Raw genomic sequence first — 25,738 nt, forward strand, 5'->3', positions numbered from 1 at the left:
TCCTATGCTCTGGAAAACAAAGCACAGGAAAGTTTCTTGAAAATTAAGATCAAGTCATCAGTGTCTGGGGTCTTCACTGAAGGCAACCTCACCTGCAGATTTTCTACTCTTTAGGTCAATTTTAGTTACTCACATTTGTCTAAAATATTGTCCATTTAAATCATATTTTGAAATGTATTAACAGGACTTATCTTTTGCATCCATTTGGATTGGATGAACTTCCTCAATTTGTTTTGCAAGAAAAATAACACTGTGTTTCCATGAACTTCTCCTTTTTAGTCAATGTTTACAGTGTTATCTATCTTTGCTCTAGTATTTATGACATACTTCTTATTATCTAACCTGTATGAAAAAATCCCTGCTGTCTTGTTTTAAACACTTGTTCGGTATAATACTGACTCTTCTGAGATGGGACTAACAGCTATACATCTGCCAATCTATTTAGTTTCAAGCTTTCCGTCCTGCTGTCTTAAGAGTCTCCAGAATGTATCAGCTACTTATACTCTAGAACCCAACCTGAGATTCTTCTCCTTTTAGTCAGAGTATTTTATCCACTTAGATATCTTATTACTAAAACTGATTTACTGCTTTTTGCTTTGTATTCAGCACTCTCAGGATTTCTGTGCATCTGTGAAGTCTCCTTGCTTTTCTAGAACAATAAATAGATCTCTTCAAGATTTTTTCTCAAGGGAAAAAAGTACATAATTTTATATAGAATGTCGAAGTGTTCACAGTCTCTGAACTCCATCCATGGATTCCTATGGTTCAAGAGATCCCACACTAAAGATCCCTGTTTCAGATGTTAATTTTACATTTTAAAACCCATATCTGAACCACTATTTCTATAATTATTTTAGAAATGCAAGAATAGTGTAATATTCCTAAGAATAGGAACTCCAACAATATAAATAATATAAATTATATGTAATATAAATATTATAAACTTTAGTTTATTTGTGTAAAAGACCCAGTTTGCTATAACTGAGGATTATGTATCTTTGGCCAAGAGTTTGTAGATGTATTTCAAAAGAATATTACAATTATCTAGTGTTACATAATTAATAATTTGTAATGTTTAATATAATTATTCTGCTACCATGTATTCTTAATTCATCACTGGCTGAACTGGAGTTATATTTCATATGATTACTTCAGAAAGGATACCTGGATAATCTACTTCCATACCATTATATACCGAAGAATATGTCACCTTCACATACAGAAGGAAACTAATAAGTTTTCAGAAATCTTGAATCAGGACTCTTCCCTTCAAATCTCTGTAGACGCTGCTTCACTATCTCTTGGTATTTAATGTTCTAGAGACTAAGTCTCAAGGTCAGCTCAGTTCCTTCATCAACAAATGTTACATGCACACAATCTGTGTCTAATAGATGCTGAGGATAAAATGAAGGGAAAAAACAACAGTCCTATCCTCATGGAACTTATATTCTAGCTGAGGAAGGTAAAAAATAATGAAAACTGTGGGTGCCTGGGTGGCTCAGTTAGTTAAGTGCCCGACTTTGGCTCAGGTCATGATCTCGTGGTTCGTGAATTCGAGCCCCGCGTCGGGTTCTGCGCTGACAGCCCTGAGCCGGGAGCCTGCAGCCTGCTTCGGATTCTGTGTCTCCCTCTCTCTGCACTTGCCCCACTCATGCTCTTTCTCTCTCTCAAGAATAAACATCAAAAAAAAGTAATGAAAACTGTGATAAACATAATTAAGCCTGATACATGAAAAAAAATGGTAAACAAAAAGAAGGTATTTTCCTTGTGTCTGAACAGTTGTTGTTAAAACCCTCCTCTCACATCTTAACCACGAAGGCTTGTTAGTCAATGTAAATGTCCATTTTTACTTTAGTGATCCATTAGTCTGAGATGAAAAAGAAAAGGAGCCCTCAGGAAAATATCATCTCTGTGTCATTTTTTCCCCATGTTTGCTGAATTCACTGCACTAGAAGTCAGTTTGCTCGACCTATGTGATTATTCTGGACACTGAATAAAGAACACTATGGGGTGTACCCTATATCCTATCCTCCTCCCAGTGTTAGTACCTGCTATATCGACAGAAGTCTCCCCAGCTTTCTACCAGTTGCAACCACCACTTAAACCCCTGTAATTCTACACTGAGATACAGGACAGAAAAGGCTTCTAACTGCTCCTTGACTGTCCCTCCAAATAGGTGCTACTGGCACCTCAACTTGGAGTCTGAGAAGTTGCATTTACAGAAGGCTGAGTAGGGAGTTGATGCTCTTCTTTAATATGTTCGTATCTCCACCATGTTTGTTGCATGTTCCATATTTGATTTTGAGTTGTTTTGTTTTGTTTTGTTTTTTTAAGTAGGCTTCACGCCCAGTGCAGAGCCCAACGTGGGGCCTGAACTCATGACCCTAAGATCAAGACCTGAGCAGAGATCAAGAGGCAGTCGCTTAAGGGACTGAGCCATCCAGGCGCCCATGCATGTTCTGTTTGTTTCATGAGAATGCTTCTTTTACCTTGTTTTCACTTTTGGTACAGCTCTTACCCTATTTTTAAAGTCTGTGGTAATTTAAAATGCAATGGGAAAGAGAAATTAACTGTTTTCACTTCACGGTCTTACTCAAGTCCCTGACTTAGTTGTAGAATTTTAAACCTTTTAAAGGAAGTTGCTGAGTAATCCATTTTGATATTTTGTGTGGACTAAACTTGTACTTTAATAATAAAATGTTTTTTTAAATAATATCTTAACAGTATACTCTGTGGCATATACCACTAATAAATATATATCAAGAATAATAAAATTAATTATAATTACCTGGAAAATCTCTTAAATCATTTATTTCAAGTAACTGCTTTTAAATATAAAACATCTTCCATTTGTTTTTGCAAAAAAGTAACTGACAAGAAAATACTTTAGAAATTCTATCAATAGCCTAGACTACATTCTCTTTTCCATTTTGCTAGGTCTTAACCCCCCCCCCCAAAAATCTTTTTCCCCACATTAAGAAATTAAACTCTTACTTCTTTTACTATGTTCTCAGCATTGTACTGAAAACAACAAACAGCCAACTTCTGATCATTTCATTATTTTCACTCGGGTAAGTCATGTGCAAGTTTTACTTAGCATAAACCATAACATTTTTGGCGATTAGGTATTCTTGACTTTAAAAGAATGAAGGCTCATCAAAAAGATATAAACGTAGGCCCAAATATAATTACCTAAACATTTAATGTTACGTTCTTATCCTGTGAAAATTTATTTAAACTATGAAATAGTGCTCCTATATGTAATGCATAAATTTTTTCAAATTCGAATTTACATAAATGTAATATTCCACACTACTTCCCTTAATTATCAGACTTCAATTTCTTATATTTAAAGAAATATTTAACTAAAACATAATATGAAAGTTTACTGTGTGTATGTAGGCCTTCTCTTATTGAGGAACTAGAAACAAGAAATAAAAAGTCAACAGTCCCACAATTCCAAGAACCACTGAAAGCCAGCAGTAAATATGTCATCTTACCTTCAGGGGGTAAACTGTAGAGCTGGGCCACAGGCCCAGTCACAGGAATAACCGGCAACTGGAAATGGAAAGAACTTTTAATCGTTGGGAGTGGCAGGCGATTTTTAGGAAAACACTTCCTCATTATTAGACTGGAGGTGTTGACAAGAGGATCAAGGGTCCTAACTGCCAAACATTCCTGTTTTTTAAGAAAACAAAAAAAGAAAGAGAAAAGAAAAAAGGTAATATGCCTTTGGTGAATAACTGAACCAATTTTACATTACTTCATAAAGTAATACATCAATAAATTTCAAGAGACAAATATCACAAAAAAAAGTATTTTTTTTATTATAAAATAGCTTTGGCTATTCAGAAGGGTCTCTTCATAAATAAGAATTTCATATGGCAAATTTAGTTAATACTTTTCTCAAAATATTTTAACTAAGCAAAAATCAGTACCATCTTTGGCACCAAAGTCACTGAAATATATCAACCCCTTTTTACCCCTGGTTTCAGTTACCCATGGTCAAGTCTGGTCCAGAGCCAATGATCTTCCTTCTGACCTAAGGTCAACTGTCAGAAGGTCAATATTAGCCCTAATGCTACAACACGACATAACTACATCACTCACCTCCCTTCATCTCATCACACAGGCATTTTATCATCTCATGTCATCCTAAGACAGATGAGTGCAGTACAGTAAGATATTCTGAGAGAGAGGGACCACATTCACTTTTTATTACAGTATATTGTTGTAGTTGTTCTATTTTATTATTAGTTGTTAATCTCTTACTGGGCCTAAGTAGTAAACTTTATGATAGGTATGTATAGTATAGGAAAAAACACATCATATATATAAGGTTGAGTACTGTCTCAGGTTTCAGGCATCTAAGCCAGGGGGTCTTGGAATGTATCCCCCACAGATAAGGGGGGGCTACTGTGCCAAGTAATATTTATGAGTAAAATTTATAAATATAAATATTTATATTTACTTAGCAAGCCTAGGGCATAAAATAAAAATTCTTTTTAATGTAAGGGAAGAAGGGAAAAAAAAGCATTAAGTAAAAAACACAGTAAGAGAGAAAGGTGTAAGAAATAAAAAGGAATGTGCATTAGCTAAGCCTGTCTCAGAACTGTATCAGTTATCATACAATAGCACCTCGATAAGCTGGCTCTTCAGCTTATAAAAAAAACAAGTAGCCTGAATACCACGATTTTAAGTTTCAATAGTTTTAATTTGCTGTCCTGGTATCTGATCTTGAGAAGGGCTAATGAACAGGGAATTTGAATCTATAACATATAACACTGTTATTATTATTACTGACAGCTGGCATTTAGATAGCACTTTGATATCCCATAAAATTTTCAATACAAATTTTCACATCTAGCCTGTCGGAACAGATGAGAGATTAAGGCTCAGACATGTTAAGTGACATAAACAAAGCCACTCAACTCTTTCTAATATACCAATTATCCATCACTGGCTATATTAGGAATAGTAAATACAAGTGCATATGATTGATGTGGAAAAGAAAAAGCTTAGGGTAAACGTAAATCGTGTGTTCAGATATCTTAACTACTGCCACGTAGAAAGAGACTTGTGTGTCAGACCGAGAGGGCACAACCAAGATAATGGCTGCAATTTTCAAAAAGACAGATTTCTTTCTAATAATTATAACCTTCTAAAAACAAAAGGGTTGCACTGTAACATCCCCATTGCCCAGAGCTGACAGTCCTCTTGCTAAGCCTTTTGTCAAGAAGGTTTATGGTTAAGCTGGCTGGCAGGACTAGGATTCCTAACTCCAGGGTTCACTTTTGTACCTTCTCTATGTAAAAATGCTCTATCCAGAAGGAAAACATTGACAGCACTCAGAGGCAACAGAACTATCTTACCAGCTGTAAAGGATCCATAAATACCTTATGAGGGGAACATGCAAAACTGAGTGCAGTCAACTGCACATCTTAGAAAACATGGCTATATGGAGTCCCTTCCTGCCCAGTGGATGGATTTAGACATACATCGTCCTTTTTACCTATGAGGAAAAAATCTTATATTGTGGAGATATGCACCGGGCACTTTCTCCAACTCACTGTGAGGTCACGTGAGAAATGACTGCACCTTTTGGTTTTCAGATTTTTTTCTTAAACATATTTATCATACTTTTGTGAGTATTTATAGAAATACTAACTTTCTTAAGAACGAAATATTAACACATAACCAGGAAGAAAACAAAAAACTCACTTGTGAAGTGTTATAGAGAATTTTCATCCCATTGGCATCTATAAATGCTTTTCTTCCCAACTTGATGTTTGTAACACTTTTTAAACTCTGTAAAATTCCTTTCCGAATGAGCATGTTTCTATGCCGGTTATCATGGCGGTGCCAATCTACATAAATTGTTAAAAGGACTTGGACATATCCTCTGTCTACAGCTCTCCTGGCGTTTGTTTCTTTAACAAAAGAAAATTGAGAAAGAACATTTTTTAAATGACAAGAGAAACTGTTCGAATAAATCAAATTAAAAATACCGCTACAATCTTGTAATGAGTTCTTACAACTTTTTTTCCAAAAAGAAAAAATATGTAGGAGCCACACATTTATTCTTTTTATCTAACAAAATAAAAGGTTCAGATGACTACATTTTCCAGAAAGCTGCCCAATATATTGTTTTATGGTTAATAAATATCAAAATATCTTTAATACAATTAGGGCTACAACTTTTTAAACGTGAATACTAAAGTTTCATGTAGTTTAAAACTTAAACCAACTTTGATTACAGTGAATATATAAGCCTTTACCTTACTAGCTGTGAGTATGATTTTGTTAAAAGACATTATCATTATTGTAAGTCCTATCATAAACCTTGTGTTTCCACTGAAATTAACTCCATTGGATTGTAGCTTCAATTAATACTATAATACAGTATTACAATCTATATGTGTTTCCAATGAAATCAACTGCTTCAATTACCCCCACAACTACATAAATATCCATGCAATAACAGTGGTAAGTTAAAAATACTTATACAACTTGGGAGCGCCTGGGTGGCTCAGCCAATTAAGCATCAGACTCAACTACAGCTCAGGTCATGATCTCACAGTTCCTGAGTTCGAACCCCACCTTGGGTCTGCGCTGACAGCACAGAGCCTGCTTGGGATTCTGTCTCCTTCTCTCTCTGCCCCTCCCCTGTTTGCTCTCTCTCTCTCTCTCAAAAGAAAAAAAAAAAAATACTTACACAACTTTTAGTAAATGTTTTAGAAATGTAAGGAGCACATTACTGCTTTCTGATCATTAATTGTTTAATGTAATAAAAACTACATTAAAGAGCTTTTTTGTAAATAGTCACTTTTACTGGGGTAGAATTAACAGAAATCTACAAAGTTGATCTACTTTATTATTTTTAAAGTGTTACTATTTTAGATTATTAACCAAAAGGGTACATTTCACTAGAATAGCAGTAGGGGAATCCTATCATAGCAACATCCTGAGCCACCCGTCGCCACATAGGTAGGCCATTGATAAGAGCACAAAATAATGTGGAATACCAACCCATTGATTGGTTGGTATTTAATTATTTAATTACTTAGCTTCTTTAATTACAAAGAAATTCCAATCTCTTCCTAAGTTTACCGCCTGCCTCATGGCATAGGCACTAAGATAACAGTAATGTTCTGCTGCTTTTAGTTACCTGAAAGAATTACTACAGCTTCCAAATGTGCTAATACGTACCTAAAACATAAAGATACTGAGATCAACAAACTTATTAATGCCCTATCAGAAGGCATTAGAGAGCTGGAAGAAATTCATGTGGGGAGTGAAGCCTTCTTGTGTAAAAGCTTTAAAAACCTCTATTGTGTCTTGAAGAGTTTGTCGGCCAAAGCTGTGGCTATTTACAAAATCAGTTCAATAGTTTTGACTAACAGGAGTTTCGTGTACTATAAGGGAATACATACTTTGTTTACACCACCTGGAATATATAAGCCTTTCCTTTCGTTTACTGTCTGTGAATACGATTTTTCTTACAAGACATTATGATCACTGTAACACCTATTACAAAACGTGGTTTCCACTAGAATTCCCAACAGCCTAAATGGTATTTATATGAAATAATTTAAATTCTTTATTAAAGATCAAATAAGAAACCTGCCCATAATTCAAACACAGGTGCTGAGTGAAGAGAAGTGAACAGAGCTATCTGCAATCTGCAACTGAGCACAACTAAAAAGTTTAGTAAAGGGCTTTTTATTCATGTGTTCAGGATACCTAACTCAAAATCAGCCTATGTCTCTTCTTCCCTCTCTGGTTAAAAGAAATTCAGGTTCCCCTTCAGACTGCAGCATCTCATCTATACTCTAGCGATGGCACCCAAGTGCCTGTCATTCTGCACTGGGCATGAATCCAGGTTCTTTGCTTTACACTCACTCAGGCTTATTACAGTAATCTCATTTACCCTTTTAAAGTAAATTACTGCACCCTCCAAAAAAAGCAGCTAAAAAAAAAAATCAATGGGTAAGAATGTTCCAAAATGCCACAGTGCATTTAAAAACATGCAGTGTGCTACTAAATATGCATTTAAGAATATGCAGTGTGCACTATCCTTCTAGTGCCATGTGCCATATGAAAACCTGTTAGATAGGAAGTAGACTCATCCTAGTCACATTTTTACCTGATGGGGTAAAAGGATATGTTTGCCCACCATAGTCCTTTGAAGGAAGAGGGAGTAAAAGGAAGAATACTTTTTAAAATGGAAGATACCAGATTTCAGTCATCTTAACCAATTCCTACAAATAATTGGAACTTATGAGGGCATTTTTACTGACTTAGTGATTTTGTCATCAGTGATTCTGAAAATTAGTAAGCTTCAGTTTTAATAGCTATTTTAATCTATTCTAAATCAAAAACGTATGCCTATATTAATTTAAAAATTAATCTTTAAATAACAATTTGAACCACAAAGTCAGGGCACAACAAAGCAAGGCTACAACTATCTTTGAAAATTAACCCAAGTATTCTGATCTTGGTCTAAAGTTTATCCTATCAAATATGGAAATAAAGCTACATGGCTAATCTAATTGAGTACTACACATTTCATTTCAAAGATAAAACGGTTAACTGAATTTTATATTCTCTGGTATGTAATACTAACACTTAAGTGACTTTTTAAATAAATCATTGCCAAACACCAGATTTTCAAACAATTAATCATTTGCTACTGTTCAAATGAACAACTCTGGTCATTCAAATCTAAAGGCAACCTAGTCGTACCCTTGATTAGACAGTTTTGGGGGAAAATAAGATAGAAAGCCATAACACATATCCTTAGGACTAAATGTTACTGTGGTCAAAACGTTAACTTAGTCAAGCAATGAGACTGGAAGTGCTAACAAAAATTACTAATTAAAAAGCAGATACTGAGTATCTTAGAGAAAATATATAATGTAGATAAATTACTTTCCAAAGGAACTGTATCATGAGACACATTTACTCCAAATGCTTAAATTCGAAGATCAGAAAACAGTTGCTTTAGTTTGTAAATGAATTTAGGAAACTGTAAATTTACATTAAGTCACTTTTTAATGATATAAACTTGAATTTGATAGAAATAAAATTTCTAATAGGAGGTTTCTACATGAAAATTGTGTGTTCGATGTAGTAGAGACAGAGTTGTTCGAAATATTTTCATAGTAAATATCCTCAATACCATGTTACCTTCACTTTTTAAAAGACGATACTTAGGTAATAGTCACATATCACTTTCTTCTATTGACAAGATTTTATGTTTACATAATGAACTAATAAAAAGGAACCCCATGTACTTGAAAAAATTCCATAAGTGTACTGAACTATACTATATAATAGCTCAATAAACATAAATGACATTAGCTAGGACATATATCAATCAACCATATGAAAAATCAACTTTGACATTTCATTATCACAAACCAGCTTTATAACTACAGACTAAATCTACATTTCGAGTTTCTTTAACATAGTAGAATACTTGGAAAAATAGTATCTAGTATTTCTAGTATTTAAAAACTTACTTGATTTTAGCAATGCAGCAAGAGTGTCTAAAGCAACCCTGTCAACGTGAGAAAACACAAACAACAACAAAACTAGTAAAATTAATCTACAATAGTAAATTCAGACATCTTTTCAGATAAGTAATTATTATCTATTCCAAAAGTCATTCCTGTTATAGTCAATTACATATGGTCTTTCTCTGTATGGACCTCTCCCTTTAGGTTAAAATCGAATAGGAGGAAGATTGAAATATTAATAGGCAAGCACCAAAAAATATTTTTAAGGAAGAAAATTAACAACATTTTAGTCTTTATATCAGAGATTAGATGAACAGACTCAATTATTGTACTTGTATCTGACCCTGACAGTTCACAAAATAGCAATATTAAGAATCAGAGGCCTTGATTCACAAAAATTTTAAAGAAGTGTTAACACAAATAAAATTCTTAACTACAAAACTCTACAGATGTTCATAGTTACCTGACTTAAAATTATTTTAGCTCTATCACACAATAATCCTAATATTTAAAGTGATAACAAATGTAAACTATTTTTAGAACTGGGAGGTTAGGGGGGAAGTATGAGACGTTAGCATTTTTCAGCCATAAGGCATCAAAGAAAATAATGAACCTAATTAATACCTCAAAAACTCTTACTGCCTATTAAAGGACAGAGGAATTGCCCAGAGACTTAAAAGTACTTATATTTTCTTTCAACATAAATACTCAAATACACATAGTAAAATCAACTGCCATTAATCAGCTTTAAAAATACACAGAACATCACTGTGGAAAATCCTAGAATCAAATACTTTTTTAAATAAGTTACTGAAAACTTGGCACTTGATTTCAGTAACTTTAAAAATATAAGGCTACATACAGCATACAGTACCTCTTAGTAAGACTTCAAAAACTATCATTAATTTGCATAAAAATATGCACTTTGTCAAACTTAAGCACGTCGCTCATCATTAAGCATTTGTTGAATGCCTACTAGACACCCAGAGTAGCCAGTTTCTTCATTGGGATCAAATCAGCAAACTTCTCTCTTCCACACTTTTACAGTCTAGATACTGTGATAGAATGTACACACCTGTGAAAAAACTACTCAAGAAATGAAAACCAGAAACAAAGCAATGAAGGAAAAGCTGCACACATTAGTGTAAAGGCAACACGGAATGCCCAGAGTATTTGTTTAAAGGTAAAGAGCACAGCTGAGTGGGAGACTGAGGATGGATACTGGTTCATGGTAAAATGTGCAGCAATGATCTAGGACTAGGCACAGAGTAAGTGCTCATTTATAATAAGTGCTCATTAACAGCCATACTTTGGTTTATTGACACAAATAAAGCAACGATATAAAGCTTTATTTAAGATGACATTCATAAAAAGGAAAACAAAAGCATATGCTTTAAAAAATGCTACAAATTCGTACTCGTTATTTTCTCAAAACAATGTGAAGTTTTCATAATGGTGAGTTAAAATTAAATGAAAATTATAAAATTAAATACTGAATTTTCATAGCACTAAATCATCAGTAAGAAACGTTCCATAACCTCATAATTATGTAATAAAATGTACACAAGACTGTAAAACAGAAATAAGGATGGCTTTGAAATTGGTCAAAATTAAAACACAGAACTAAAGGGATACTCCAAGGGAAATGCCAATACGAAGTACAAAATAGAAAAGAAGAGCTGATAAGTGCCAGAAATTATTATAGGTGCCTCATATATGTGTTTTCTAGTTAATTCTTAAAACAATCCTGGTCCATAGAACTGGCACATTTTATGGATAAAGAAACCAAAGATTTCAGAATATAATGTGCCTAGGGTCCCATAAAAACTAGGTGCTATGAAAAATGAGTAATACAGGCCTCTTGTTGAGAAAGAAAATTATGAAATCAGAAATACTGGTTTCCTCCAAGAAAGATGTTGAAATCCTAATCCCCAGTACCTCAGAACGTGACCTTATTTGGAAACATCGTCACTGCAGGTGTAATTAGTTTAAATGAGATCATACTGGAGTAGTGGCCCTTAATCCATCATGATTGGTGCCCCTATAAGAAAAGGGGAGACTATCTGAAGACAGACACACAAGAAGAGAACACCACGTGAGGAGAGAGGCCAAGATTGAAAAGCGGCAGCTACAAGCCAAGAAACACCAAAGACTGCCAACAAACCACCAGCTAGAAAGCGGGGAAGGATTCTCCCACAAAGGTTTCAGAGGGAGCAGTGGCCCTGCTGAAAGGGTGATTGTGGACTTCCAGCCTCCAGAACTATGAGACCGTAAATTTCTGTCATTTGAAGCCACAAAATTTGTCCTAGGTACTTTGTTACAACAGTTCTAGGAAACAAATACAATCACTTAGCTGCAATCACTTGCAATGACTTAATCTACTGTTAAGTCTTTATTCAAAATATAAAAATCCTAGATTACTGTTAGAGAAACAGTCTTTCTTTCTTTGAACCAAATAAAAGTGTCTCTGACAGTTTCTAATCCTTAAATTACATGTGTTTTGGGTTCATGTTTATTCTTCAATACTGGCAAAACTGGGATGTGAACCCAGTTCTTTCTGCTGCCAAAGCCCATCATGCTTGTTCCACAGCTGCACTACATTAAAAGAAATTATGAAGTTCAGTGCAAAGTCCTCTTGATGTTTTTACCAAAATGTTATTTAAAAGGTTATTTTTAAAACCTTCAGCACAAAAAAATTCTGGAATTCTCTGACACGTGTAAGTCAATACAAATTTATAATATAAAACTTACAAAAGAATTTTAGAATAACAGATTTATTGAAATGCACAGTTTATATTATGTTAACTGATTAGAATTTTTCAGTTTCACTATTTTATACTTCCTCATATATTTTCCCAATCTTCCTATGTCCCAAACAGAATAATACAACCAACAATGAATGGCTTAAAAAGCTGCCTATGGCTTATTCCTTTAGGAGCAGTAAAGGAAGAAAGCTTTAGCTCCAGGTTCTCATGAAGTCACATTTCCTTTATATTAGGGGCTCAATCCTTATCGGGACATTCAAGAACCCATTGCGCCCTAAGTTGCTTCCTTCTGGATTAACAGTGTATATATCTAAAACCTAAAATTGGAAACGGAAGGAAATCCTCAAGGGCCGCACTACCGTTCAAACATAAATAATAACCCTAATCTTATTCCTCTAAACATGGAGCATTATTTCAGAGGAGGAAGAACAGCAAAACAAATGTTCTATATGTCAAAATTTTATAATTAAGGGAGAGACCCTAAGATTATTAAAAATGATAAAGACATCGAGATACTGATGCTCAGCCAATGAATTGTTTATTGTTTTTAAAGTAAAAATAAAGTAAAAAATTTGTTTTTTGTTTTTAAATATAAATACAGGAAGGAATGAAGGGATAATTTAGATAGCTCTATTCCTTGCTTAGAAGTTTATACCCACTATTTCTACATAATTTTGGATATACTCCCATATTGGATATTCTAATGACATTTGTGAAATGTTCTGTTTCTCCTAGGAACATTTTATATTAGATTTGGTAACTGGTTAGAATAGACTAATGTAGACTTTAAGAATGAGATCAAAACCATGAGATAAAAGATAAATTAAAAAGTACTTTAGGAGCGCCTGGGTGGCTCAGTCAGTTAAGCATCCGACTTCAGCTCAGGTCATGATCTCGCCATCCATGAGTTCAGGCCCCACGTTGGGCTCTGTGCTGACAGCTCAGAGCCTGGAGCCTGTTTCAGATTCTGTGTCTCCCTCTCTCTGCCCCTCCCCCGCTCACGCTCTGTCTCTGAAAAATGAATAAACCTTAAAAAAAAAAAATTTTTTTTTAAGTACTTTATAGGTCAAGGGGAGAAATGGCATATAAATTAAAAAATAAAGAATATACTTTTAGTACTAAAATTCACTCACACCCTCATTACTACATTAGTTATCGAAACTAACTACACTGCACTCATAGGCACTGTGATCATTATAAGAATCATCTCGGGGCGCCTGGGTGGCTCAGTCGGTCGAGCGTCCTGCTTCAGCTCGGGTCATGATCTCGAGGCTTGTGGGTTCAAGCCCTGCGTCAGGCTCTGTGCTGCCAGCTCAGAGCCTGGAACCTGCTTTGGATTTTGTGTGTGTGTGTGTGCGCGTGTGTGTGTGTGTGTGTGTGTGTGTGTGTGTGTGTGTGTGTGTGTGTCTCTCTCTGCCCCTCCTCTGCTCATGTGTGCGCACGTGCTCTCTCTCAAGAATAAACATTTAAAAAATTTAAAAAAGAAAAAAAAAAAAGAATCATTTCATTAAATCCTCAAACCAAACTTCTGATGTAGGGGTCCATGTTACCATTTACAGACAGGAAACCGGGGCTTAAGTAAGGTAACCTACTTCGTACCTAGAGCCAGTCAATGACATGCAAATCCAGTTCCGCCTGCCTCCAGAGCCCACTCACTACACTACACCAATTCTATAAGTTGGCTTTACTAATTGTGATACAACCATTTTCTTTGTTTTGTTACATTTCATGAGATGCTCTAGGACTGTGTATGATCTCTGCATAAGTAAATATGTTAAGACATCCCACCAAACAATATTTAATGAATAATCATATGCACAAGTCAGCTCCATTTTCTAAAAGGGTAAAAGCTGAAATATTTGACCTTTATTTAAAAAGAGTGGAAAGACTGGAAATGTTCTGAACTTATTTGTAAAATTTGGTAAAATAGTTGATGTGGATAAATTCTTTCTCATAAAAGAACCATAGCTAATAAAAGTATAAAGAATGAGAAAATTAGAAAAGTCACTATTCTGCAACCCCTAAAGAAATAATGGATCTAGACAGTGTCATGAAATACTGCTAAATTATTAGGTGGAAAGTAGAGCCATCACCTAAACTCAGTGATCTCAAGTGGTACAAAACAGAGTAGCCAGCACATCTGAAACCTTTTGATCAGAAAAAATGAACCCAAATCTAATCAATCCTCTGGCTCTATCAGTCTACAGGAAATTCAAGGGACATACCTACATGTTAAAGGACCCCAGGATACAGTCATCTTAATCCAGAATGTTGGGACAACCTACAAGACATCACCCAGGTCCTTCAACAAATAAATAAAACAGAACCAAAAAACAGGGGAACTGTTACTGATTGTTAAAGATTATGAGACACAGCAATCAAATAAAATGTACAGATCTTATTTGGATCCTGATTGGAACAAGTCAACTGTAAAAAAGACATTTCAAAGACAATCAGAAAGTATCAGGGGCGCCTGGGTGGCTCAGTCGGTTAAGTGTCCAACTTCTGCTCAGGTCATGATCTCAGTTTGTGGGTTCGAGCCCCGTGTCAGGCTCTGTGCTGACAGCTCAGAGCCTGGAGCCTGTTTCAGATTCTGTGTCTCCCCCTCTTTCTCTGCCCCTCCCCTGTTCACGCTCTGTCTCTGTCTCAAGAATAAATAAAAATATTTAAAAAAAATTTTTTTTTTTAATTTTTTTTTTCAACGTTTATTTATTTTTGGGACAGAGAGAGACAGAGCATGAACGGGGGAGGGGCAGAGAGAGAGGGAGACACAGAATCGGAAACAGGCTCCAGGCTCTGAGCCATCAGCCCAGAGCCCGACGCGGGGCTCGAACTCACGGACCGTGAGATCGTGACCTGGCTGAAGTCGGACGCTTAACCGACTGCGCCACCCAGGCGCCCCTAAAAAAATTTTTTAAATAAAGGAAGTATCAGATGATATTAAGGGATTATTAATATTGCTGGACAATGAAACAATATTCTGGAAACACTAAAAGGAAAAAGTTGTGTCTGATGATAATCATACTAAAGAATTCACAGAACAAATGTTACAGCCAATATTTGCTTCAAAATAAGAAAGAAAGAAAGAAAGAAAGAAAGAAAGAAAGAAAGAAAGAAAGAAAGAAAGAAAGAAAGAAAGAGAAAGGACAAGGAAGGGAAAGCTGAGATAAAAATGCCAATGTTGGTTACTGCTGAAACTGGGTGGTGGGTACATCACAGGGTTCTATTCTAGTTCTGCACAGGTCTGTAATTCCTCTAGTCTATTTTTGTGTAGGTTTGGAAATTTCCTAAATGTGACAAGGAACAATGTGTGTGTCCTGTTTGGATTCTGATTCAAACAAACCCATTTAAAAAAAGGGCATTTTGAGACAACAGGAGAAAAATGAACACAGAATAGATTTTAGGTTATATTAAGGAATAATTTGGTTGAGTATGATTTTAGTATTTTGGTTATTTTTTTAAGTCCCTATTTAGTAGAGTTAAATACTGAAGTATTTAGGGAAAAATGATAAAATATCTTGGATTTTTTTAATAGAAATATATATATTTGAATTGCATATATGAATGAAATATATGAATGGCATCTGGGATTTGCTTAAAAATACCTCAGCATAAATAAAAGTATAGAAGGGGATTAAATGGCAGAATGTTGATAACTGTTGAATCAAGTAAGTGATTAATAAACCTAATTCAAGATAATCATTCTAATATAATATAAACCCCAGGTATCTTTGAAAAACTCAATACTTTTTTAAAGAATATGGCTTAAGAAAAAAATACTAAATATAACCAAATAACTGGAAGCTGCTTTCATTTTTGAGGCTGAAAGACCTATAAATGAATAGATACATATCTTGGAATATACATATCTCAAGAAAAAAGAAAAGAAAAGACATTTTGACAAAAAAGAAATGTATAAATTTAAAATATGTTCAGATAATTGTGAGAATGAAGGATGCAGTCACTGAAAGACTGCAAAACTGGGTAGGGGATATAGTAGGCATCCAATAAATGTTTCTGAATGAATGCTACTCTGTCAATGAGGTTTTTCCTCTTCTAGTATCTAGGAATGTTCTACATCTAAATTTCCATAACACTATATTCAATGACTTTAAAGCTTTCTAATTTTGATACACCTTTGAAAATTAAACTTTATATTTTAAAAATCTTTATCATAATAAAATCACTAAGAACTAAGAAAGGACCCTCGATACAATATAACTCAACCTGCTGGCTGTGCAGATCAAGAAGAGGCCCAGAATAACAAAAGATAGACCTCTATTTATACTCAAAGCATTTACTCACTTCATGAGACCCGAATTCTTCTTACTAAATGGTCCAATGATTTTAAACAGCAGCTCCACAACTCCATTTTTCCCTAAGGATACTGAATTCACAGCTAGGAGGGAGAAGAAAGAATGTAAAATGATGTTAAAACCTCAATAAATAGAAATGTGTATTCTTGGTAATACATGGCCAAAAACATACACAAGTTCTGTAGCAGATATGAACTCAAGGCCTCATGACATCCACCTTAGCCAATCACTTGAAGGGAAGATTTGGTTGGGGGTGGGGGGGGAGAGGGGGAGGCAGTTATTTACTACCTTACAGGGAAATTATGAAAGAAGTTACATAAAACAACATAATGTTACTACAAAACAAAAATAGTTTTAAATTGCTCTGTTTGTTTCTTCAATAAATTTAGAGAACTCTTAAATACCAGGTCATGGAGATTCAAGGACAAAAACTGAGAACACAGTAGAGAGGAGCATGACAGTAACAATAAATCATTACTACATTATTTTCTAAATAACTAAGAGTTGTAAGCTGTTTAGGTTACACCTGTGTGGAGCCCCAAATCCATAATGAAACTGAAGGTATCTCTGTAGAAATTGATGCCTGGGCTCAGTCTTTACCAATGAATAGGAGCTAGCAAGGACAGGAATTGCTGTAAGGGAATGTCTCTGGAGACAGGGATAACACGGAAAACAGAACAGAGTCCGTGAACAGCACGGGTATAAAGTCACACATTAAAAGATAACAATATCAGGGGATGACTGGGTGGCTCAGTCGGTTGAGCATTCAACTTCAGCAGGTCATGATCTTGTGGTTCCTGAGTGTGAGCCGCAAGTCAGGCCCCATGCTGACCCTGTGGAGCCTGTTTGTAATTCTCTCTCTCTCTCTCCCTCTTTCTCTGCTTCTCCCCTGTGTGCACATGCTCTCTCCAGAAAATAAATAAATATTTAAAAAACTTAAAAAAGCAAGATATAATACCAGACAAAAGCATATCAGTAGGAAGATGAGGTAGGAAAAGAAGGTAACAAACTATAAAGAGCCCCAGAAGTTGTTAATTTGTTCAACTACAGGGAATTGCCCAAAAGGAACAACCAATCAGACATGCATTTTAAATACAGGTCAGATCTCACAGCACTGTGGGGAAGACAGATTTGAAAGACATGTAGATCCTGAGAAACTTAACAGAAGACCATGGGGGAGGGGAAGGAAAAAAAAAAGTTAGAGAGGGAGGCAGCCAAACCATAACAGACTCTTAAAAACTGAGAATAAACTGAGGGTTGATGGGGGGTGGGAGATGGGTATTAAGGAGGGCACCTGTTGGGATGAGCATTAGGTGTTGTATGGAAACCAATTTGACAATAAATTTCATATTAAAAAAAAAAAGAAAGAAAGACATTTGTTAGCAGGCTGTGGTCTACGTGAGAGGTGATGAGACCTCAACCAAAGCAACTGTGGTGGGGAAAAAGAGGAAACAACTTAGAGTTTCACACAGAATACACAATTACCTATCCAGAAAATTGTGCCTAATGTTTTCAACTCTGAACACATAGATTTTTAAAAATTATAGATAAACCATTACTAGCCTTTTAGTGGTAAATTCAATATGTTGCCATCAAAAATATAAGCTCAAGTTTTGTATGATTATTTTAATTTCTTCTGTATCTATTTTTCCATTATCCCTTCTAATTTTACCTCTGCGCTGTCTTCTTTTTTCCTTCACTGGGGTATTTGGTGGTTTACCTGTTTATTTTTTTTAATTTTATTTGAGTGTAGTTGATACACAATGTTACATTAGCTTCAGGTATACAACTTAATCATTTGATAAGTTTATACATTTGGTATGTTCACCATCAGAATAGCTACCATCTGCCCCATTACATCACTATTACAGTATTATTTTAATCCAATCAATTTATTTTTTACATCAACTGGGTGTTCTTTTTCCTGTACTTTTCCTGCTTTTTCCTCTGCTTTCCTTGTGTTTATTGCTCTCTTAACTTCTTTGGTTAGAAATCCAATTCATTCATTTTCTTCTGTTCTTTTTAAATTATCTAGTGTTAATTCTTTAAGTGGTCAGAGCTATTTTCCTATGAGCTCACCTTTAGCCATAGTGTCAAAGTATAGCTATCGACAAATACATACACACACACATTTTTAGACATACACACAAACACACACACATATCTCTACCACTTGGACTATCATTATTCTACAATGATATCCTGCCATGATATGGCAGAATCATGTACTCTCCATGTACATCATATCATGTACTCTACAATTTCCATTTCAAGGTGTCTTGTTAACCACTCCAATCCCATAGTCAGGGAATAGAAAGAAAATTCACACCTCCTAGGTTTGGGACCTAATATTAGTGAGAGTGTGTGTGTGTGTGCATGCTAGGAAGCTTTCTCTCTGTGATCCCTCTTCTCTGCAGCTTCCTCGGAGGCTCCTATACTATTTTCTTCTGTTCCACTACTTCCCTATTGATTGCTGAAGGTAATTAGCTCTAGGAGACTATGCTACCACATGCTTTCCCTCTCAGTTTTTCTCTCATCTGTGAAAATCCAAATAGGCTCAGCAGTTTTTCCAGCTTCCAACACTAACCTATTCTTCCACATCTTCCCACAGGCTGTCTATTCATTCCCTTCACTACAGGCTTTTACAAATGGCAGGAAATGAGAATTCTCAAGATTTTGTCAACTTACCTTCCTACCACTTATCGCTTTTGTGGCAGTGGGGTTAGGAGTTACCAAGAGTCATATTAAATAGTCTCTTTTCTTGTCTCCAATTTTTAGAGATTTATGGAGCTTAGGTACTTCCCCATTTGCATTTTGTGTAACTTGACAACACTGAGTCAACTAAAAGCAGCCCTAAAATACTTACAATTGGCAGAATATACTCGTAAAAGCTGAAGACAAGGCAAAACCAAGCGATGATTCTGCAAATTCTGTTTGACCAAATTCAGAGTTATATTCAGAGCTCCATTAATTCTAGCTTTCACTCCAAATTTTTTGTCTGTTAAAAAAAAATGAACAAACACAATTTAGCCATGTATAACTTTTGAATGAAATAAAAATGTCATAAAGCAATGAAAATTTAAAAACTTATATTATGAATTCATATTATCACACATAAAATTGACCAGAAGTAACTAAAATTGGAATTGCTTTCTTGTATATTTTTTATTTATTTTTTATTTTTTAGAGGGAGTGTGCAAGCAGGGGAGAGAGGATCTTAAGCAGACTCTAAGTTCTTTCTGCAAGGAGGCTGACAAAGGGCTTGATCCCACAACCCTGAGATCATGACCTGAGCCAAAATCAAGAGTTAGACGTTCATCCGAATGAGCCACTCAGGCGCCCCTCTTACATAATTTTAAAAGATCCCTTAAACTTTTAAAACATGGCCTGAAAGAAAGTACGAAAGGGCAAGTTGGGAGGATAGCACACAGGGACAGAGGTTGAAAAAGTTCGACTGTCATGAAAGGAATAATTTAACTGCTCCACTACATGTATTATTCAAAGGAACACCATCACAAGGTTAGGGAGAATCATAAAGAATCTAAATGTCCATTACCAATATTATTTATTTCATATTAACTATATTTTTCAGACTTAGAATATAAATTAATGAAAATATAAACAGCTTAAGTAAAAAATAATCTAGCAAATATTATCAAGTTAGTTTCTAAAGGATCTAATTCAACACAGAAAAGGAGAAAAAGAAAAGTTCTGGATTTTTATTCTCACAAAGAGATTAAAATAGTCTAAGAAACAATCTGGATAACAAGAATAATGTTAAGATTTCAAACATAGAAAATAAGCAGGACCAGCAAGCAGTTATTTCATTAACAACAGGAATTTTACATCAAAAAGAACTAAACATTCCCGAGGAAAAATTACTCCCATCTCACCGGGGAGGGGGGTGGGGACAAAAAGTATAGAAAGTCACTCAAAGAATTACAGCACAATTTCCTTGAATAACAAAAATGGAAAACTAGTACAAATAATAAAGGAGATACCACAAATTTAAAAGTACAGAAGACAATAAAATAAACCATAACTTAGAAGAGACATTAAAGAAATACAAATATAAATTCATGAATGTCTTAATTTCATGAAAAGCAAAGGAAAGCTCTAAAAAAGGAGGAAGCATGAGATAACAAGAGTCATCATGAAATAAGGTTTTCTTGTTTTATTTCTCATTTACAGCAAAAATCTCAGCAGGGAGCCCTTAAACTTCAAATATGAGAGTTAAGGAAAAATAAAAGTTGACATATTTCTTACATTAACTGAATATTTGTTTAAGTATTAAGGCCCTTAAGACAACTGGAAAATTAAAGTCATCTCAGAGATGCTTTGAGGGAACAATTGTTCAAAGTATTAAATATTTATACAGTAAGGATATGTATGAAATACATAATAATACACTGAATACACATATGTAAACACTTTTTAGAATAAACAGTTTAACCAAAAGCTTCAAAGTTTAAAACTCATAGGTACACCACAAGGCAATGGCAGAACTCTTAAAAAATTGCTATACTAAGAGTTCAGAGAATCATTTTAATTTGTGTAGCTAGACTACTATAAACTGAATTTAGGTTCTATTCCAAGGATGCCCTTTCTCTGTTAACCTAACCTAAATCACCTTTGTTTCAAATCCCATGTTTTCTCAATTTCTATTTTTTAACATATTGCAGGTCTTAACTCTTATAATAATCGGTCTTACAATATTTTATATCTCTTTTGATCTTGACTAGGTCATAAGCTTTTTAAGCACTGAGACGTGCAGTACAAATATGACTATTAATGAAAAGTGAACACATTTCACCTCCATGTTCCTCAAAGCATTTCCATCCATACTCCCTCCTTCCAGCTCCAACAATATCCATGCTATATGTGTCCTTTACACACATACAAATGCAGGCACACATACACTAAGACACACTTGTGATTTTGACATATTTTTCTTCCTTTTTTCCAACATATGCAAAGGCATTCCTCGTGAATTTAGGATCTCCCATTCTTGCAGGCTACTGCAGTTGACTGTAAAAAGTAGTCCATAGCTAAGACTGAGAAAAAGCCATACCATTTTAGATGTTCAAAACTGACCAAGTTTCAAGGCACACAGAATCAGTGTCACAAATGGTTCTATGATGAACACACAAGTGAAACCCTTACCTTTTGGTCCAATCTTTGCAAGAATAGAATGAATCTGCACCATTAACTCCTCATTCTGGGGAGATTCTTTGCTAGCATTCGTAAGTAACTGCAACAATATTTGTGAACCACCTTTGGCGACCAAGAAACTCGCTCTTCGACCTCCACCTAAAAAAAAAAAAAAAAAAAAAAAGATTGTTTTTAATTGTTTAAACAGCAAATCCTCCCATAACATATTAAAAACATCACAACTTGTTAGCATTCAAGAAATACTTCAAGTGATGACTTCTGAAATCAAATACCTCAAAATCAAATTTTCTTTCATTTCATTTAGTATTTTAGTTAGAAAAACAGCAGAAGGAGTAAATAAAAGTGATGCCAAAATTCTACACTCAAGGCTCTGGAAATGGGTTTTGGAGTGGTTTGAGGGATACTGGAAGATCCCTCAAATCAAAAACAAAGCAACAATAAGAGTATGACATTTCAGCTTCCAAATTCTGATACTCAGAACTGTCTCTATATGAGTATCAAAAAATTCCAAATAAAGTACACATAATACATTGTTGATCACTGTTTACAAACAGAAATTAGACCAAAGGAAACAAAAACTTACCAGCTGACACCAGCTCAACAAGAATGCTTAAGATATTAAGTGTAGTTTGAAGATCTTTCGTGTTCTGAAATAAATAGTTTATTTGCTGTATTAAACCATTGTAAATCTGTGATTCCCAAACCTTTTCTGTTCCTGTTGTGAACTACATATATTTTTACAAATGACCCTTCCAATTTCTCTGAGAACAAATGTATTTGGGCTTCCACTATTCCCACTCATCACTTCAGGAGCTTCTTCTTGCCCAGGAGACTGTTTGCAGGTCATCTGAGCTATTATTTTCTTAGTACCAACATTATTACAAGAGGAATTCATTTGTCATTTGAATTCATCATCTTCTACCAAACAGAAAATACAAATAAATGAATCAAAATGTGAAAGGCACTACAGTGTATATATGGTGACTACCCAGTCACCTAGCTCCCCTCTCAGAAGGCAACTGCAGTACCAGTTGCTTGTGTATCCAGCCGAAGATAATGTGCACACATAAAAGAAATCCATGTAAATGGAGGTGTATACACAGATTTCTACAAATGGTATTGCCCTATGGATACTAGTCTATACGTTGATATTTTTATGTATGAACAAATGGTTTCTTAACTCTTTTTTAGGGGCTACAGGATATAATCCATTATATATGGTGATGCCATTGTTTATGAAACCAGTCACCTACTAATGGAGTATTTAATTTTTCAAATCTTTTGCTATTAAAAAACTGTAACAAAAAATTAAGTACATGTTTATACGGAACCAAGTACATCTCCATATGGGACGAATTCCTGGAGTTTCTGGGTCAAAGAATATGAGCATTTACTTTGATGAATATCACTAAATTGTTCTTCATGGAGTAATTTACACTCCCACCAACAATGTGGAAGAGTATTTCCCAAAGTCTGGACAACCAATCTAAGAAGAGAAAATGTTTAAATACTTTCCTTTGGTTACATTTCTCTTATTAAAAGCGATGCTTGGATCAAGAAAACCACAGATAAAGCAGAATTATGACCTACTTAGAGAATTTCTTCACCCCCAAAGTAGAGGAATGTTACACTGCTTATACAGAGGAATTTCAAAAGTGCTGTGTATCAGTGACTGGCAGGAGTCTCTTACTCTTCCCCTTTCCAAAAGGGAATGAGTGTTGTCTCTGCTTCCCCATTTTAGCTTATAGACTAATGGAACCAAAAGGCCACATCTAGACCAGTTAGAGGATTATGCATTAACCAGAAACCCTGGTCTTAGCATTGGCAATATTAAATGGACCATCAACTCACTAGAGAGGAATCTGAAAGAAGAGAGGGCCAGACAGACATCTGTTAAAAAGAAGAATGGACTATGGCAGAATATTATTACGTGTTTGGCAAACTGATTTCATCTTCTTCCTGGGTACACAAACCACATTTTCCAGCCCTCTGTAATTAGGTTTGGGCCATGCGACTGAGCTCAGGCCATTGGAACCTGAATGGAAGTTGTATTGTCATGTCTAGGCCTTACCCAGACAAGTCTCCCATATGTAATTCGCCACCTCCCATCCCTGCTGACCTCAGTAAATTGTGATAAAGCAAACAAACAAAACAAATGGTGTTCAATCTCAAGTGCCATTTGTGTTTCTTTTCCTGGGAACTGTCCAAAACATCTACACATTTTTCTATTAGGTTACTGATTTAATTTTTCCTTACTCATTTGTAAAACTTCTTAATATGTTAAAGAAGTTACACAAGTTGAATGTTTTTTCCTCAGTTTGCCAAGTGTCTAGGGTGTTTTTTTCCTACATACTTTTGTTAATGGAGTTGAATTTATCCATCTTTTCCTTTATAACTCCTGAGTCTTTTTTTACATTAGAAAAGCCTTCCAGGGCACCTCGGTGGCTCAGTCAGTTAAGCGTCCAACTTGGGCTCAGGTCATGATCTCACAGTTCGAGAGTTCAAGCCCCATGTTGGGCTCTGTGCTGGCAGCTCAGAGCCTGGAGCCTGCTTCAGATTCTGTGACTCCCTCTCTCTCTGCTTCTCCCCCGCTCAACCTTTGTCTCTCTATGTCTCTCAAAAAATAAATGAATATTAAAAAAAAAATTTTTTTAATAAGAAAAAAAGCCTTCCCTGTTTAAAGATTATTTAAAGATTTCTCCCATTACTTCCTCTAGTATTATGATTTTATTTTCCAAGCTTAAATCTTTGCTGGATATGGAACTTACTTTGGTGTAGGAAGTAAGGATCCACTACACTTTTCTAAGTGGCTACCAATCTATCTGAGCTCCACTTAGTAAGTAATCCCTCCACTTCTCACTGATCTGAAATTTTACCTTTCTTAGATGATATTAAATTCCCATGTGATCTTAATTTATTTCTAGAATTTCTATTACGCTGATGTCTATTACTCATGCACAATTTCTAAGCTATCTGAATTACTAAAATTTTATAGTGTTCTTTGATATTTGATGCAGCAAGTCTTTTCTCATTTCTCTCCTTTTTCAGAAATGTCCTTTCTACTCTTGCTTTTTATTTTCCCATCGGACTTTAGAAAGAAAACTGTCAATGTTTTTATTGAAATTACTCTAAACTGACGAATCAATTTAGGGAAAAATGACATATCATTTTGAATAGAAAGTGATTCCTACCAAAAAACATGAACTTACTCCCTGTTCTTTTTTTTTTCCAGCTCTATTGAGATATAATTTGACATATAGCACTGTGTAAGTTTAAAGCATACAATGTATTCACTCCCCACTCTTAACACCGCACTGAATAAAATTTAAAATCCTGATTCTGAATATATCCTGCTGTTCCACCCCAAAATTTTACACTGGGATAGAAATTTAATTATTACCAACATAATATAGTTATTCAACCAATAGATGCAGTAAACTAAATCACAAATATATATCACCTAACACAATAAATGAGAATTTCCAATATCAATCATTTATTTCCAGCTAATGCCTTCTTAATACCAACTGGAATGGCATGTTAAAATTTAAAATATGGTTACATGATAATCATCAGGGAATATACTTAGAGGTTTACCTAATATATATTAGAATGCTTCTGCCACCGTTCCAAGTGATCATTTAAAACATAAAACTAACTTCCATTCATTGGCTTTACCTCTAGAATAAAACTTTTATACTTCATATATACATTTTTTCCTTCAGTCCTGGTTGGTATTAATAGTTATATTAATTAAAGCCTATCAGCGATTTACCTCTAGGGTTGACAGCAGAACTTCCATTCCTGTAGAACCTTTGGCTGTCATTTCTCTCCTTGTCTTTTCTGAAAGGTATAAAAAAGTTTTCTTCTAAGATATGAAAGAAAAAAATTACATATAATTCTATTGTATAGCTAATGTAGAATCCACAGGACTCCGTCGATTTAGTAAACATTCTAAATTGGT

At 34.9% G+C, this 25,738-nt stretch overlaps 1 protein-coding gene across 5 annotated transcripts in view; it reads right to left on the reverse strand.

Moving 5' to 3' along the window:
* Window positions 1–25,738, reverse strand: part of AGTPBP1 (ATP/GTP binding carboxypeptidase 1) — a 167,144-nt gene that overhangs the window by 95,471 nt on the left and 45,935 nt on the right. For all 5 annotated transcript variants that reach the window (XM_025931681.2, XM_086685114.1, XM_086685115.1 and 2 more), the window contains exons 4-11: window positions 25,550–25,617; window positions 22,358–22,421; window positions 21,766–21,912; window positions 19,469–19,600; window positions 16,592–16,685; window positions 9,525–9,562; window positions 5,722–5,930; window positions 3,501–3,678 (exon numbers count right to left, since the gene is read on the reverse strand). In XM_025931681.2, the coding sequence (XP_025787466.1) occupies window positions 3,501–3,678; window positions 5,722–5,930; window positions 9,525–9,562; window positions 16,592–16,685; window positions 19,469–19,600; window positions 21,766–21,912; window positions 22,358–22,421; window positions 25,550–25,617 (930 nt within the window). The remainder of the gene's footprint in view (window positions 1–3,500; window positions 3,679–5,721; window positions 5,931–9,524; window positions 9,563–16,591; window positions 16,686–19,468; window positions 19,601–21,765; window positions 21,913–22,357; window positions 22,422–25,549; window positions 25,618–25,738) is intronic.

The sequence above is a fragment of the Puma concolor genome, chromosome D4 (genome assembly GCF_028749965.1).
Source record: "Puma concolor isolate L17-30 chromosome D4, mPumCon1.1.hap2, whole genome shotgun sequence".
In the NCBI taxonomy this organism is placed as follows: domain Eukaryota; kingdom Metazoa; phylum Chordata; class Mammalia; order Carnivora; family Felidae; genus Puma; species Puma concolor.